General features: G+C 41.9%; 1 protein-coding gene across 1 annotated transcript in view; it reads right to left on the bottom strand.

Annotated features, from left to right (window-relative positions):
* Positions 1 to 13,526, bottom strand: part of RHOBTB3 (Rho related BTB domain containing 3) — a 49,559-nt gene that overhangs the window by 23,501 nt on the left and 12,532 nt on the right. The window contains exons 5-10 of the mRNA XM_064439567.1: positions 10,945 to 11,096; positions 9,415 to 9,523; positions 8,232 to 8,588; positions 5,990 to 6,102; positions 4,211 to 4,322; positions 809 to 982 (exon numbers count right to left, since the gene is read on the bottom strand). Of these exons, the coding sequence (XP_064295637.1) occupies positions 809 to 982; positions 4,211 to 4,322; positions 5,990 to 6,102; positions 8,232 to 8,588; positions 9,415 to 9,523; positions 10,945 to 11,096 (1,017 nt within the window). The remainder of the gene's footprint in view (positions 1 to 808; positions 983 to 4,210; positions 4,323 to 5,989; positions 6,103 to 8,231; positions 8,589 to 9,414; positions 9,524 to 10,944; positions 11,097 to 13,526) is intronic.

Below are 13,526 nucleotides of genomic sequence, written 5' to 3'. Positions count from 1 at the left end.
GATATATGTGCCAGAAAATATAGTGAAAAGGCCAAAAAGAAAACAGAGCACCTGTATTTTTAAAAAAATAAGATGCAGAGTTTGCACATTTAATCTGACGGGCAAGGAAATGTTAGACTGGAAAGAGAAACATGGAAAACCTAAGAAGAAGGTAGAATTATTTGAAAACAAAATCAAAAATACATATCACACCATCATTCATTCATTCATTATATCAAAGGAAAATTATCTGTATTTCAATCATTTTTCATATTTAGTATGTAGATTTTCTTCTCATTAAAAAAGACAAAGGTTAAAACACAAAGAATACTTTAGCTCAATTTTTCTTGCCAAATAGTCCAGCTGACTGTTTTTTTCTTCTGGTTTTACATACAAATAAGGTATCCATGTGTATAAATAAGGTATTCTTGCAAATTAACCTTGTTTATATTAAACTTAACAAAATATATGCTAAAAAATATTACAATTTTGAAATAAAAACCAGAATTAAGATTAGAAAGCAATATTGTTTTGATGTAGAAAGAAAATTCCGAATATTGTAATGGACCAGAAATAAATCTCACAGTTTTTTGAGTCTTGCTGTGTAAGCACAGAACAGCGATATTTGTTCTGCCTCCAGTTGATTTTACTGGAAAAAGACTAATTAATTTTTTTATTGCACATTATGAACTAGTTCTCTTTCTTGAGACACTACTCGTGAAAATATTTGCATTTTTCAATGAAATAAATGCTGCTACATTGCTTTCCACCCATGCCCCACTGTGGAAAAATGAGTAACAGATATACGTGTGTTTTTAAATTTTCTTACCTGGGCAGCAGGAGTCGGTATAGAGATACTCTAGAAAGGACAGGAAAGTGTCTTTGGAAACCCCATACACTGGAACCAGAATATTATTTGCTTCTAGATAATTACCATTAAACATAGCTGCCATTACCTCACAGCGAGCTACCAGAACTGCTCTGTGGGCTGGTACAGTTGCACCTGCACGATGCAAGACAAGGTATATGATTATTTTAAAAACACTATAATATCTTTATTTTAAAGCTCATGTTTTCTTAGAAGACCTTCATTTTACTGAACATGATTTAAATCAATTTTAGGGTATTTAAAATTAACAGTATCCAATTGATAATTAATATACTTTGTACCAAACCAAGATGTTCACACCTGCCTAGAAGCCACCAGAAAAAAAAAAAAGGAATAACAAATGCATTATGACAACCTGCTCCCAGCAGCAGGTGCTCCAAACAGGGCAAGCTTTTATCAGTCAAAAACAGGCTTTCAACTGGTATAAAATGCGACACCACTGGAGTTACAACAGTTTACACTGACCGGACCTCTGGCCCATTGCATAAATATGCGGGGCTGTGAATTATCATAGAAATGAGTAACCTGTGGTCATCAGTGGTCCCGCTGGCAATGAATGTGTGTTCCAGAAGCCAAACCGTCACATAACCACACAAAGCAGAGAAAGGCAAATTATCACAGATGAAATTCCATTAAACCCATTAAGTATGAATTTAACCAGATTAAGTATTTTGCTTAAGTGAATTTCCTGGTGGTTTTCTTGCAAAGATAATGCCGATAAATTTTCCCAGAAATGTTTCCATTTTGTAATATTTGGAAGTGAATAATTTACTTTACTAGAGCATTTGTAGGACCTAGTAAGGTTAACAGCCCAGTGCAGCAGAGGTCTCACAGGCTCTTAATGAGAAATGGGGGCAGCCTGAGCTTCTGACTTCTGCAGGCTCCAGATGAACTTGACAGTCCTGTGTGCAAGGAAGTGCCAAACGACTGCCGGACAGGAGAGCAACCAAAGACAGAATGAGAACTTACAGTCAGAAATAAAAGTTTCAGTCAAAATCATAATAAACAGATCAACTGACGTGCAAGATAAATATACTGTAAATACTTACGTAGAAGCTACTGTCTTAACTTCCTGCTTATCCACAACCCTGCCACCTGCCTAATTACTTGAAGACGACTGGCACTTTTTGATCTTTGTTCTAATTCTGTTCACCTGTGCTTCTATTCCAAACTGTCTAAGCTGCATACAAAATGTATATATTTCTATAGAGAGAGAACACGTCAATGGCATTAGGTATTTATGCAGGTAACATGAGCAACAGGCGATGCACAAGTGATCTAAGATACACATGCAGTTCTGTACGCGCATGCAATCAGATATTTACCTACTAATTAGGAGGTTCAGTCATGTTATGAGCCTTTACACAGACATGATGGGCTCCCGTTTTCAATGTCATCCACGTACTTTTGTAAGCTAGAAAGGTCAAAGCAACCCCCAATATTCAAGGAATTACTTGAAGACTTAAAAATGTATTTGCCTGATCAAGACTAAAGCCTTCAGTTTCTCTTAGAAATTATTTAAATTTAATACAATTATTGTGGGTGATGAATTGGAGAAAAAGGCTTGGAAGATTTATCAAGCATTAGGAAAAGCAGTTCACATTTCAGTAGTGGATAAGCACATTTTTTTTTTTTTTAAATACTTGTCAACCCATTTGGCAGTAATATTTTTTTCTGTCAAATATATAGTGGTGGTAGGGTTTCATCAACTTCCCACAAAGCCGCTCTCAGGAGTGGGACACTGAGATGAATTGTTCGTGTCATTAAACTCAGCATCAATATTTCGTTCCTGTTTTCAAAGATCTTTTTGGTTTTTCTGCATATTAAACAGAACATCCAGAAAGAATCTGCTTGTCTTCATGTGCTTATGTTTGAGGGATTAATGCTTCATATATGGCTCTGAGATTTAAAGCTGAAAATAATTAAACAATTGTCTAATCCTAAAAGACCATTTCTGCACAAACAGCGGGAGTGGACAAATCGAGAAAACCATTAGCATTTAAAAACCATCTCATTCTTATTCTCACAAAAGCATGAGATGCTTTTTTCCACCTATATCTTTATTTTTAAGTGTGAATGCATTTAATTTCCATTAAAAATCAACCATGACACTGCAGCATATTGGTGCGCCCAAGCACATTCTTTGCAGACAGAAAGGGAACGGAAGACGCTTTCACCGGCGCGGCTCCTGCCTGCGCCTTTGCGAAGGGGCACGAGGCATCCGTGTGAGCAGACCTATGGAACAACCTTTGCAACTTCACCGTCTGTTAGAGACGAGTCAGCATGGAAAGCTAGCCCCTGCACCCCCACATGTCTTTAATCCTGGCCACAAAGAGGACTAGATTATTACCATCATCTCAACGGACCTTTTTTTTTTTTTTTTAAAGAAAATACCCAATAATTTAGATGTTTCTTTTCACGCTTGCAGGATTAAGCAATAGGCAGGTCTAACCTAGGCGCCTGCAAGGGTGGAGGTTGCTTTCGTAGAGTCACCTATCACACAGAAGTTGCAGAGACCTGTGACGGGAACACGAAGGTCGGTACGGGAGTGCCTAGAAGGGCAGCGAAACACAGCAGGTGTTGGTGGCACCTGGATTAGCAGGTCATCAAACCCCACACACAGCTCCGTGCCTCTCTAGGGATGCCCAGGCTGGGGAAAGAAGGGCAGTGAATAAAGCCTAAGGAGGCACGGGAGCGGGACATAAGCCCCTGTCGGCTGCTGGAGGGCAGAGAAAGGCACGTCCACAGCCAGCACCAGCCTGAGACAGACAGAGGGAAGGTGGTCAGGAGTCGGTCACCAGCACCTCTGGTCCTTTTGCTGGGGGCAGTGAGTGTAGACGTGGTGGCCAAAGTCCCTGCCTCTCTGAGGTCTGATGCTGGGCAGAGCCCTCGGGTACATCCCTGTGCTTGCGCAGGTGGGAATGTGAGTGAGATAGATAAATTTTAAAATAAAATCACCATCTCCTGTACTGCAATCCCTGGTTTAGCATTGCTACCTTGGTGCTATGCCACCGCAGGACCCTCTCCTGCAGCATGTCCCTCGTTTTGCTAAGCCTCCGAGGGCTGCGTGTGAATTAGAGGCACAAGGTCTACCACGACCGGCAGAGAGCATTCGCACACCTGATAAACCCCGTTGAGAGCGGGCATTACTGCAAAGCATCCACAGGGACAAGTGTTAGTTCTAAGCCAAAACTGCTTTCCACAGCGATAGCAAAGCGTATACATTTTCATAGGTGTGATGCAGCAGAAAATACATCCACCTCCACTTCCCGCTCTCCTGCAGCGGGGATAAATGCTGGGGGCACAGCGGTGCCCGTGCCAACAGGAGAAGATGTACTGTACCTTGTATTTTGAAGATGACATCAGCCAGGACAGGCGTATTAAAGAACAGCCTGAGAGAAGTATTATGCAGCCGTTTCATCTGGTGAGATCTGCAGTCCTTTACAGTGTTTAGCTGCAATATAAATAATTATATTATTAGAACATTGTCATGTACAGTTGCCACAGAATAAAAGATTACAAGGCATTATTTATATAGGGAAATTTAACAACAGACTTTTGCTTTCTATGTTGTGTTCCTTTGCTGATGCTACTCAGCCGTGCCTCTTGCATGTGCAACCCTCTGCAATCACCTTTATCATTTAATTTCCTATTTCCCACAGTGCAGCTGCTCCGAGTCGTCTCTGTCTCCTTCACTCACACCCCAGCTCTTGCCTTGGTACTCTCTGACCTGTGACAAAACTGCCCCCACCCGGCACCTCTGGGCAGGTTTGACTGCACCACGAATTTTCTGGACTCCAACCTTTTTCACACATGCCCTGCTCAGCCCCGGGACTGCAGAAACACAAGAGCTGAGGGCTCTGGGGGGAGCGTTGTTGGGACACACACCCACCCCCTGGCGCGATGCCGCGTACAGATGCAAGGCAGCCAAAAGATGTGTGTTTCTTGATATGGCCCTGGTATTGCCTCCGCGGAGGCAGAGGGAGCTCACAGGCTGAAGCACAGACTCCCCTTACAATAATCTGGGTATGTTAGCGTCAAGACCCTCCAAAACCCAGTACTTCCAGTTAGTTTTTCAGTTTTGTTTTTCTTCCTTTAGGAATGGAACCTAAAGCCACCAAAAGAATCATCATCAAAATCATATCGCTAGATTGTGATAAGTGAAATTCAGATGAGGTTGAAGTTATGGTTAAAATTTTATCTAATTTATACAGTTAATTCTTATCACAAAAATCACAATTCATTTCCACTCCTCACGTCTTCAAAGAAGAACTTTAAAATGTGAAATAGAAGTATCCCAAAGCATAACAAAACCCCAGAATAAACTACTCAGGCTTATTATCTTAAAAGTTTTTATGACTCTCTAAGTCCAACACTACAAAAGCTTTAGCTGTGGACGCTTAGGACTGGCAGGCCTACAGCTGAGTGATCATAAGCTTAAAAGAGCTAAGAAACTTTAAAAATATGTTATCTCAAGACAGTCTGAGATGATTCTCCACTTAAATTAACAGAAATACTTTATGCAAATTCTGTGGTGTTAGGGGATGTATAAGGTCTATCAGCAAATGGCTGTTAAAACCAATTCTATGTTGTAATTTTTTATTAACATAATAATGTGGTATAAATTACATTTTACTGTTAAGACATCTGGTGATTTAAATATATTGGCCTATAGGCAGATTTATCCATCGCAACACTTATAAGAGAAACTAACTCTCCCAATCTACTGCAGAAACATAACTTTTGGCACACACTCAGAAAAGCAAAGCTTTGCTGGGCAGCCTCTATTACATGAGAATTAGGAACACATAATCATATTGTCAGACCATGTGCAAAGCTGTGGGTATGAGTAATCCTTTTAGGATACCTACGTGAGCTTTTTACCGATTACAGTAGTTCTGCACGTTGCATCAGCATCTCTGTGTTTCTGTTCTGTACATGCCTGTGAACAACCCGCTGATTAAGTAATAAAAGCTGTGTAAGCCAAGGTGAGTTTAAAACAAAGACTGACAAGGAAACCTTGTCTACAAAGCATTTTCCTTTAAATATTTGTAAAAAACAAATTCCCTTTAGAGCTTAAGTAACTAATACTAGCAGTTGCCCCATGAGAGTTCGATGTACCTTCCCTGGAGTTTTCAGGATACATTTAACTTTTTCAAGCACATGCTCTGTTTCCTCTGGATCCTTCACTTTCTTTCTTATATCCTCTTCTAATTGTTCCCAATGGAAAGCACCTGTCACAAGACCAGGTAAAGCTGGATTATAGATCAATAAGGCACAGGCCTTAGCAGGCAGAGAAAATATATTATCCCTGACAAACAGGTTCTGAAGAAACTATATTTTTTGTACATAGATGAGCCAGATCTTTCTGCTTAGGAAGGGCAAGATGCAACTCTCGCACACCAAAACCTTCATGGTACTTTTACAAGAATGCCATCACGTACAGACGTATCAGGGCACCTCCCTCGCTTTCAAAATCAGTTTCTGGATTCCTCCCAGTTCAACCACTACACATTGCAGGTAGATATTCAGAAAAAAAATCCCAAATGTCTCAACATTTATGGAAGTCCTTTAGCTGCTGCTCATATCGCTGGTTGCATTGCTTTGCAGGTGTCTGAAGCAGAAGAGCTTCACGCACAGTTATATTCTGAAACTGGTAGCTAAAAACAGCGCAAATTTTGCAGCAGGATTTCCTTTTTTCTTGTTTTCAGAGTCAAAACCATGACATTCTCTTAGGTCTCTCCATAGCTTTCTTGGAAAAACTAAAAGTGCTGACTGGCGTTAAACATAGTTTATCCTTACACATTTTGCTGTAGTAAGTCTAGGGCTTTTTGGTAACTTTCAGCTCTGATCCCCAGGGCCATGCGGCAAAGAGGAGTCAGAGGGGGATGAAGCTCAGGGCAAGGCACAAGTCGGCAGAGCTCCGAAGGCACGCTGCCGCAGAGAAGGCTGGAACAGCACGTACAGCACATGGTGTCGTTAGCTCTGTCAGCTCCTACGTATACCATAGGTAAGGGTTTATAACCCCACGGGTGTAATGTCATGGCCCTGAAAGGCCCAAGAGGATGACGCTGCCTCATGATCTGATCTCTTCTCAGCCTGTGCCTTAAACATCTTTGGCAGGCCTTGCCACCTCTCAGAGGTGCCAGACAGCGCCATGACTTCTGGCAGTGCCCGCCAGGCTGGGAGCTGTGACTGGCAGCAGTTTCATCTGCAGCGGCGCAAACTTCCCCACCTCTCTGGCTGACGTAAGCAAGAGTAAAATTAATGCACAGAAGGCAGCAGACACACTTCTCCTTCACCCGCTGAAATTCCAGGTTTAATCCTCTAATAAATAATTAAAAAAAAAAATCAGTCCATACACACTGAAAAACTTCTGCATCTGTTCTTTATGTTTGACACTGGTTTGGAAAGAACTGGAAGGGATGCTTTCACTGAACAGGTTCTAACTGAAAGCTGAAAGAGCCTTCCTTGTGTCTTCACAAGCCCGTGTTCATGTCTCAGCTAAGGCAGAAACGCTTTTCATATGTCAGGCAGGTATCAGGCTATGGAGATTGTCTAAGCTTCTTTATGGATGCAGCTCTAGCAGTATAATTATTTGTGGTTTTATTTTTATTAGTTAAAATCAGCATGCATCATTAAAAAGTCTGCTGATTCTTTTGACAAGTATAAAATGTATATTCTTATGTACTGACATCTTGCAAAATATTTTGTAAAGGATAAACGGGTATCAGGTACTTCCAGAAAAAAAACAAATTATCTTTCACCTGAGGATTCCTAAGCAACAGTTAAAAAGACAGAAAAATATCAGTGCCATTTAATAGACCGCTGGGATTAGGTAGGTGATGTCGCTGCCTGTACTGAATTGTTAGCAAAACACATGCACTGTATCAGAGCCCCCGGCACCCCGGCCACTTATCAGTGTTTTCTCTTCAGCAGCACCATACCCAGCACAGAAATCACTTCAGTTTTCTTAAATAACCCTGCACTCTTGTCAATGTGTTTAGAACGTGCAACCATTTTAAATATTGTAAAAGCCTGTAACTGTCTCAAACTCCTTTTTGGCAAAGCCTTTTAATATTGTTCATGTTAGCCTATAGACTTTCTTCAGTAAAATATGGCACTTAATTTACGTTTGTTAGATCTAGAAAGACAAATAATTTAATGTTTATTGAATCTAGGCAAAGGGATTTTTTCATATAGACACTGTTGGTAATAATCACAACGGGTAATATAGATGCAGCAGCACGGAAGAACAGCATCGCCCAGCAGCAAAGGCTTGTTCCTTCGGGCGATGCACGTTCTCCTTCATGAGGCATCAGCTGCAAGAGAAATGAGTAGCCGGACCCACTCCGGGGGGTACCTGAATAGATGAAGTGGAGGATGTCTGGCAGGCAAGAGCAGAAGATGGAGTCCTTCACCACCACCCTCACCGGTGGGGCGCCGTGGGGGGCCGGGGCGAGGGCGGTCCCCGGCTCCACTGCGAAGAGGCTCCGCGCCATCTGCACGATGGAGGCGTCGAGGATGTCGGCGGGGCTCTTCACCTCGAAAAGCAGCATGAAGAGCTGGCTGACGGAGCAGAGGATGACCTTGTGAGCCTCCACCATCATGCTGAGGTCCTCAGGGTAGAACACCACGTCCGCGCACTGGCAGCAGCAAAGCAGGTTGTGCAGGTCCGCGTTGTAGTGCGAGGCTTCGCCCTTTAAGATCGGCATTTTTTCTGCAAAAGATAATGAGTCGGGCTGTGGAATTTAAGCAGGTATTAACCACAGGACAGCTCAATTCCCAGAGAACTGACCAAATGAAGGAGAACTTTTGAGGGAAGTGTAAGAAATAAGAAAATTTCTTCTATGCCATTTGAATATGTTTAGTAAAATACTCCAAAAATGGAAATATTTAGTATAGTAAAATAAGAAATACAAGAAATACTTAGTTTAGTAAAAAGCATCCATCCTTTTACAAAACCTCTTTAGGGACTTATGTTTGAAAGAAACCTTGCCTGTGAATCCCAGACCTAAGGGATCTGAGTAAATTTCTAGTACGTGTGAGAAGAGACAAGTACCTTTATAGAGGTAACTACTTGCCAGTAATTATTTCACTGAATAAATGCATCAGATGCTCAGGAATCATGTGCAGGAAATCACCTGCAGGGGCATACACCTCACTCTTATTTTATTTGCAGCAAATAAAAATATCACTTGATGATATTGTAGAATAATATAGCATGAGGTAATGACTTTCTTTTATAATTTGCCTGTAAAGCTTTTATTAATTTACATTTGCATGATTTCATCAAGTACACCAGAAAACCACTCCCATTATTTTTGTCTAAAATAAATTAGAAGTCCATTGCAATCTTACATATTGCTATACAGTTCTCCCCAAATTAACTAAACCGCCTCCAAGAGATGATGCAACTAGAGCAACATAACCAGAGCAGCTGATGACAGATAGCATAGCTCACAGTAATGATAACAAAACGTTAATTGCACAAAGAACATGACACACGTAATGAATTATACTAGACACAAGAGGTCAGCAAGCACCTGGCTGTTCAAGCTGAGGTGGTTGAACTCGACGGCCCTTCTGCGTCTTCTTTTTCTTCATTTTTTCAGATGACTTCTGATTCAAACTTTGGATCATAAAATATTCCAGCTGAAACACAAAAGGTATTTTTTAAAAATCCTAGTTATTTAAGAACAACATAGACATCAAACTAAGGAGAACGAGTGGGTGCAGTACGCAGGACTGAGGCTACCACTGCCATGAACAGTCATCCAGGTCACCAAGTCCCAACACTCCTTTACCAGCAGAAGGTACCAAATGTAGCTGGAGTTACCACAATTTAAAAGGCTATTAATTGAAATGATGGTGGTTAATTCTCTCACATTTAATCCTCCCCGATATGACAGACATAAAGATATTCAATTGGCCAATTTCTGCAGATGCTAATTACAGAATTAGAGAAGAATAAGACTTGATGGATAACGATCAGGTGCAAATGATGGAAATAACAAAACCACAGATGAGCCCTTCAGCCTGCAGCACTACGCAATGCTACCGCGTCCTCTGGAAGTCACACTACAGGATGCTCTTTGTGGGCAAGGTTTGTTTCACTGGGACAGACTACAGTGTCATCACTGCGATAAAAATGTACCTGAGGGGAAATGACCCCTTTTGCGGGAACAAAGAGGCACAAAGGGTGGTTCTGTTTGAGTTAATGCATGTCTTAAACACTTTTATCACCCAAGGTGTTACTGCAGCAGATATAGTGCTTTCTAAAAAACAGAAAAATACTGTGTCTGGACCAGATGTTGAGTGAATTCCTTGTTTTCAATTTGAAGTGAATGGATCCAATAAAAATTGGCTAACTGTTGTGCCAGATATTCCAAGTTACTATCAACTCCCATGGAAACACGCTATACTTACACACCAGGGGAAAAACTGTACAAACCATGAAATTACTTTGCCAAAAGAACTGCATTTTTTTTTTTTGTTCAAGCCCAAATGCCACTGGGAAAGTAACCAAACGGTTCAAAAAAAGGCTGAGCTTAAAACACCTCGTAAAACTGAAAATGGAATATCAGTGTGAAATAATTTTGTGGAGGAGACAAATACCTTTGAAAGACTGTATTTAGAGACCATTCAGTGGGCTTCCCTGTCTTCAGAGAGTGGAAAAAGATCAAGATCATTAGAGGTGGGGCTTTTCAACAAATCTGTCAGGTTCTGCCTTGTTCAGCTTCACGGCATCGGACGCAGGCTCTGCTCAGGATTGCGAACCATGCCACAACGCAGACTGAGCAGCCACAAGAATATGCTAAAAAAATCAGGGATTCAACAATCTTACCTGTCGCACTTTACATGTACAACAGCCATGAGAGTTCAAGCAACCTGGGCCAGGGTTGCACCACCCTTGTTATAAAAAAATTTCTTCCCAGTATCTAGTGTTAGCCTAGCGTCAGTGGGAACTCGCCCCCAGTGGGAGAGCTCGTGGTCTGCCCCTGCCTGCTCTCCAAAGCCCTGGCATTGGCCATGTGTGTGCCACCCTGCTTTTGAGCCAGGGGTTTCTCACTCACCACTCCTCCAAAGTACTTCTGTATGTAGAAGTCATTAAGAGTGTGCAGTTCGAGGTAAGTAGCTGCGAGTTCCTTGGCCAGCTGCGCTCCCTCGGAGGTGGTGACACAGCTCCTCCTGTCTGAAGTGCACAGCGGGCAGGTGCAAGGCAATCCTGGCGTAAAAAGTCATGCAAATACAGCCATGTTTGTCAAACAATCCACAATACTTACCTTCCTCCTTAATTGTAAAGATACATTATTTAGAAAAGAAGAAAAGGGAAATGGAAAAATAGTTATTTTATAGTAAGAAATCTATAATTATGAAGAAAAATGAACTTATTAATCTGTTCAAAGCATTAGCTGCTAAACAGCGCTCAGCTTACATTAACATTATTTTACATTCAGCTTTGTTAAGGCGGAGAAGTCAAGCAGGACTTCCAGAAGTCAGGTTTGGCCTAGGGCCTCAGGGTCCTTATATGCACAGGTGCTGTACCAGCCTGCAGGTGTTACCATCCATTAATGTTACCCTTAAACTTGTTCAATTATTGTGGCCTGTCCATGCAGGAAGCACGCACTGTAACAGAAGGGAAAGATTTCCACTGCAGTCCCGGCTGCTATGGGCATGCACGTACCACGGAATATGATTTCATTACACATATTTTACTTCTTTTTTTTTTAAGCCAAAATAGGTATTTTTTGAAGATTATACTGGTTAACCGACAAAAATCTGTTAGCCACCCTGGCTCAACTTTGCCTAAAGCCGGTAAGGACTTGCCAGCCATGAATGTGCTTTCAAATGTGCCATGCATCCTGTACACCAATTTCCTCTGCTCAGACCTACGGATAACATATAATAACAGAGCTCTATTTTACTTCTTTTAGCAGCGCCACAAAGGATTAAGATCTTAGTAACTTGTATGAGCAAACTGCTGTGTTTACACATATCTCCTATAAACAAAAGGGCTCTGTGACCACACAGCAGACTGCTCCAGCAGGTCCCAAAGCAGAACCGGGACTGAAGAGCCTGACTCCCCCCATGGTCACATTATTTAGGGAGGAAGACACAAAAAATGAGAGTGGGAAAGAGAAATGCCAGCAGCGGAGTCACTCGGATTGGTGGTATCTTGCACAAATAAGTGCAAGAAGAGGTGTTGGGGAAGGCAAACATTAGTTTAGCAAGACCGTGGTTTTAGAATGGCAGGTTTATTACCCCTGTGTAAATTAGACCATAAAACACTTGATCATTATCAGTGAATTGCTAAAGGGAAGAAAATAAAGATTTAATTGTCATAGAGTTCTTCAACAGTCCTTTCTCAATCATTGAGCAAAAAGATATATAAGTAGACCGTGGCAAAAAGGAACATTACGTCCACAGAAGATACACTTCATATAGCTTAATATTTCTTTGTACATCATCAAGTAAATGTCTACATCCACCATGTCCCTTACTTGTGACTGGAGGGGTGCTCAGAAACACTTGTTTTAGTCAAACTCGTAAAGTAAAAGACATTTTACTCATTGCTTTGGGAAACAAGTAATTAAAAGTCAGGCCCCGTGGCTAAAAGGTCCATATAGAAATCAACAAAAGCACAATGCAAAACATTTGGAAATACAGAATAAAGTCTGTACGTTTGTTCTATCGGTATCTGTGGTATTCATTCCGGACTTTACTTCCCTGGTGTAAACACACAGAGGTTACTAACAACTACCCAAACCGTGCACGTGGTCTCACCAGCATTGCCCTCGGCTGCTGGACACTTTGTAAGTCCACGTGGTCCTTCCACAATTGAGCAACTTTGATTTTCATATTGATGAGGCTGCAACAACAACTTGGTGCTAGCTAAATATTCAGTGTAAAATTGATTTGCATCATTCCCACAGCAGACTACCGATCAGCCTGGACAGGGCGTTGTGCAAACAGGTAATCTGGCCTGTTGAGGGCCCTGGTTGGGAGAGTCCCTTGGGAGGCAGTCCTGAAGGGCAAAGGGGTCCAGGAAGGCTGGGCTTTCTTCAGAAAGTCTTGCAGGCACAGGAGCAGGCTGGCCCCATGTGCCGTAAGAGGAAGTGGTGGGAAGACCACCAGCCTGGCTGAACAGGGAGCTTTTGCTGGGACTCGGGAAAAAGGAGAGTTTACCACTTTTGGAAGAACGGGCAGGCAACTCAAGAAGAGTACAGGGGTCTTGCTAGGTCTCGCAGAGATGAGGTGGTGGAGTCACCTGGAGGTGTTAAAAAAACATGTAGACGCAGCACTTCAGGGCATGGTTTAGGAGGCCGGGGGGTGTTGGGCTGGCGGTTGGACTTGATGATCCTAGAGGTCTCTTCCAACCTTAATGATTCAATGATTTTAGAATTCTATAGATTTTAGAAATCTATACCATAGCTATACCATAGCTACTCTGCCATGACTGGTCAGCTCTGTTGGCATGGCAGCATGTGGCTGGCACCCAAGGGGCTGGTATGTCCATTCATCTGATGACATCCTAGCAAATTTTGAGGCTTTTCCCACCCCCTTTCCAGCAGCTGCAAGCTGATGGCCTTAGTTTTCATCTCACACACCAGAGATATTTTATGCCTGAGAAATGACCAGAGACAACTCATAACCA

This window comes from Phalacrocorax carbo, chromosome Z (genome assembly GCF_963921805.1).
Source record: "Phalacrocorax carbo chromosome Z, bPhaCar2.1, whole genome shotgun sequence".
NCBI classification, from domain to species: domain Eukaryota; kingdom Metazoa; phylum Chordata; class Aves; order Suliformes; family Phalacrocoracidae; genus Phalacrocorax; species Phalacrocorax carbo.
The sequence above is the reverse complement of the archived record's forward strand: the minus strand, read 5'-3'. Positions and strand labels throughout refer to the sequence as shown.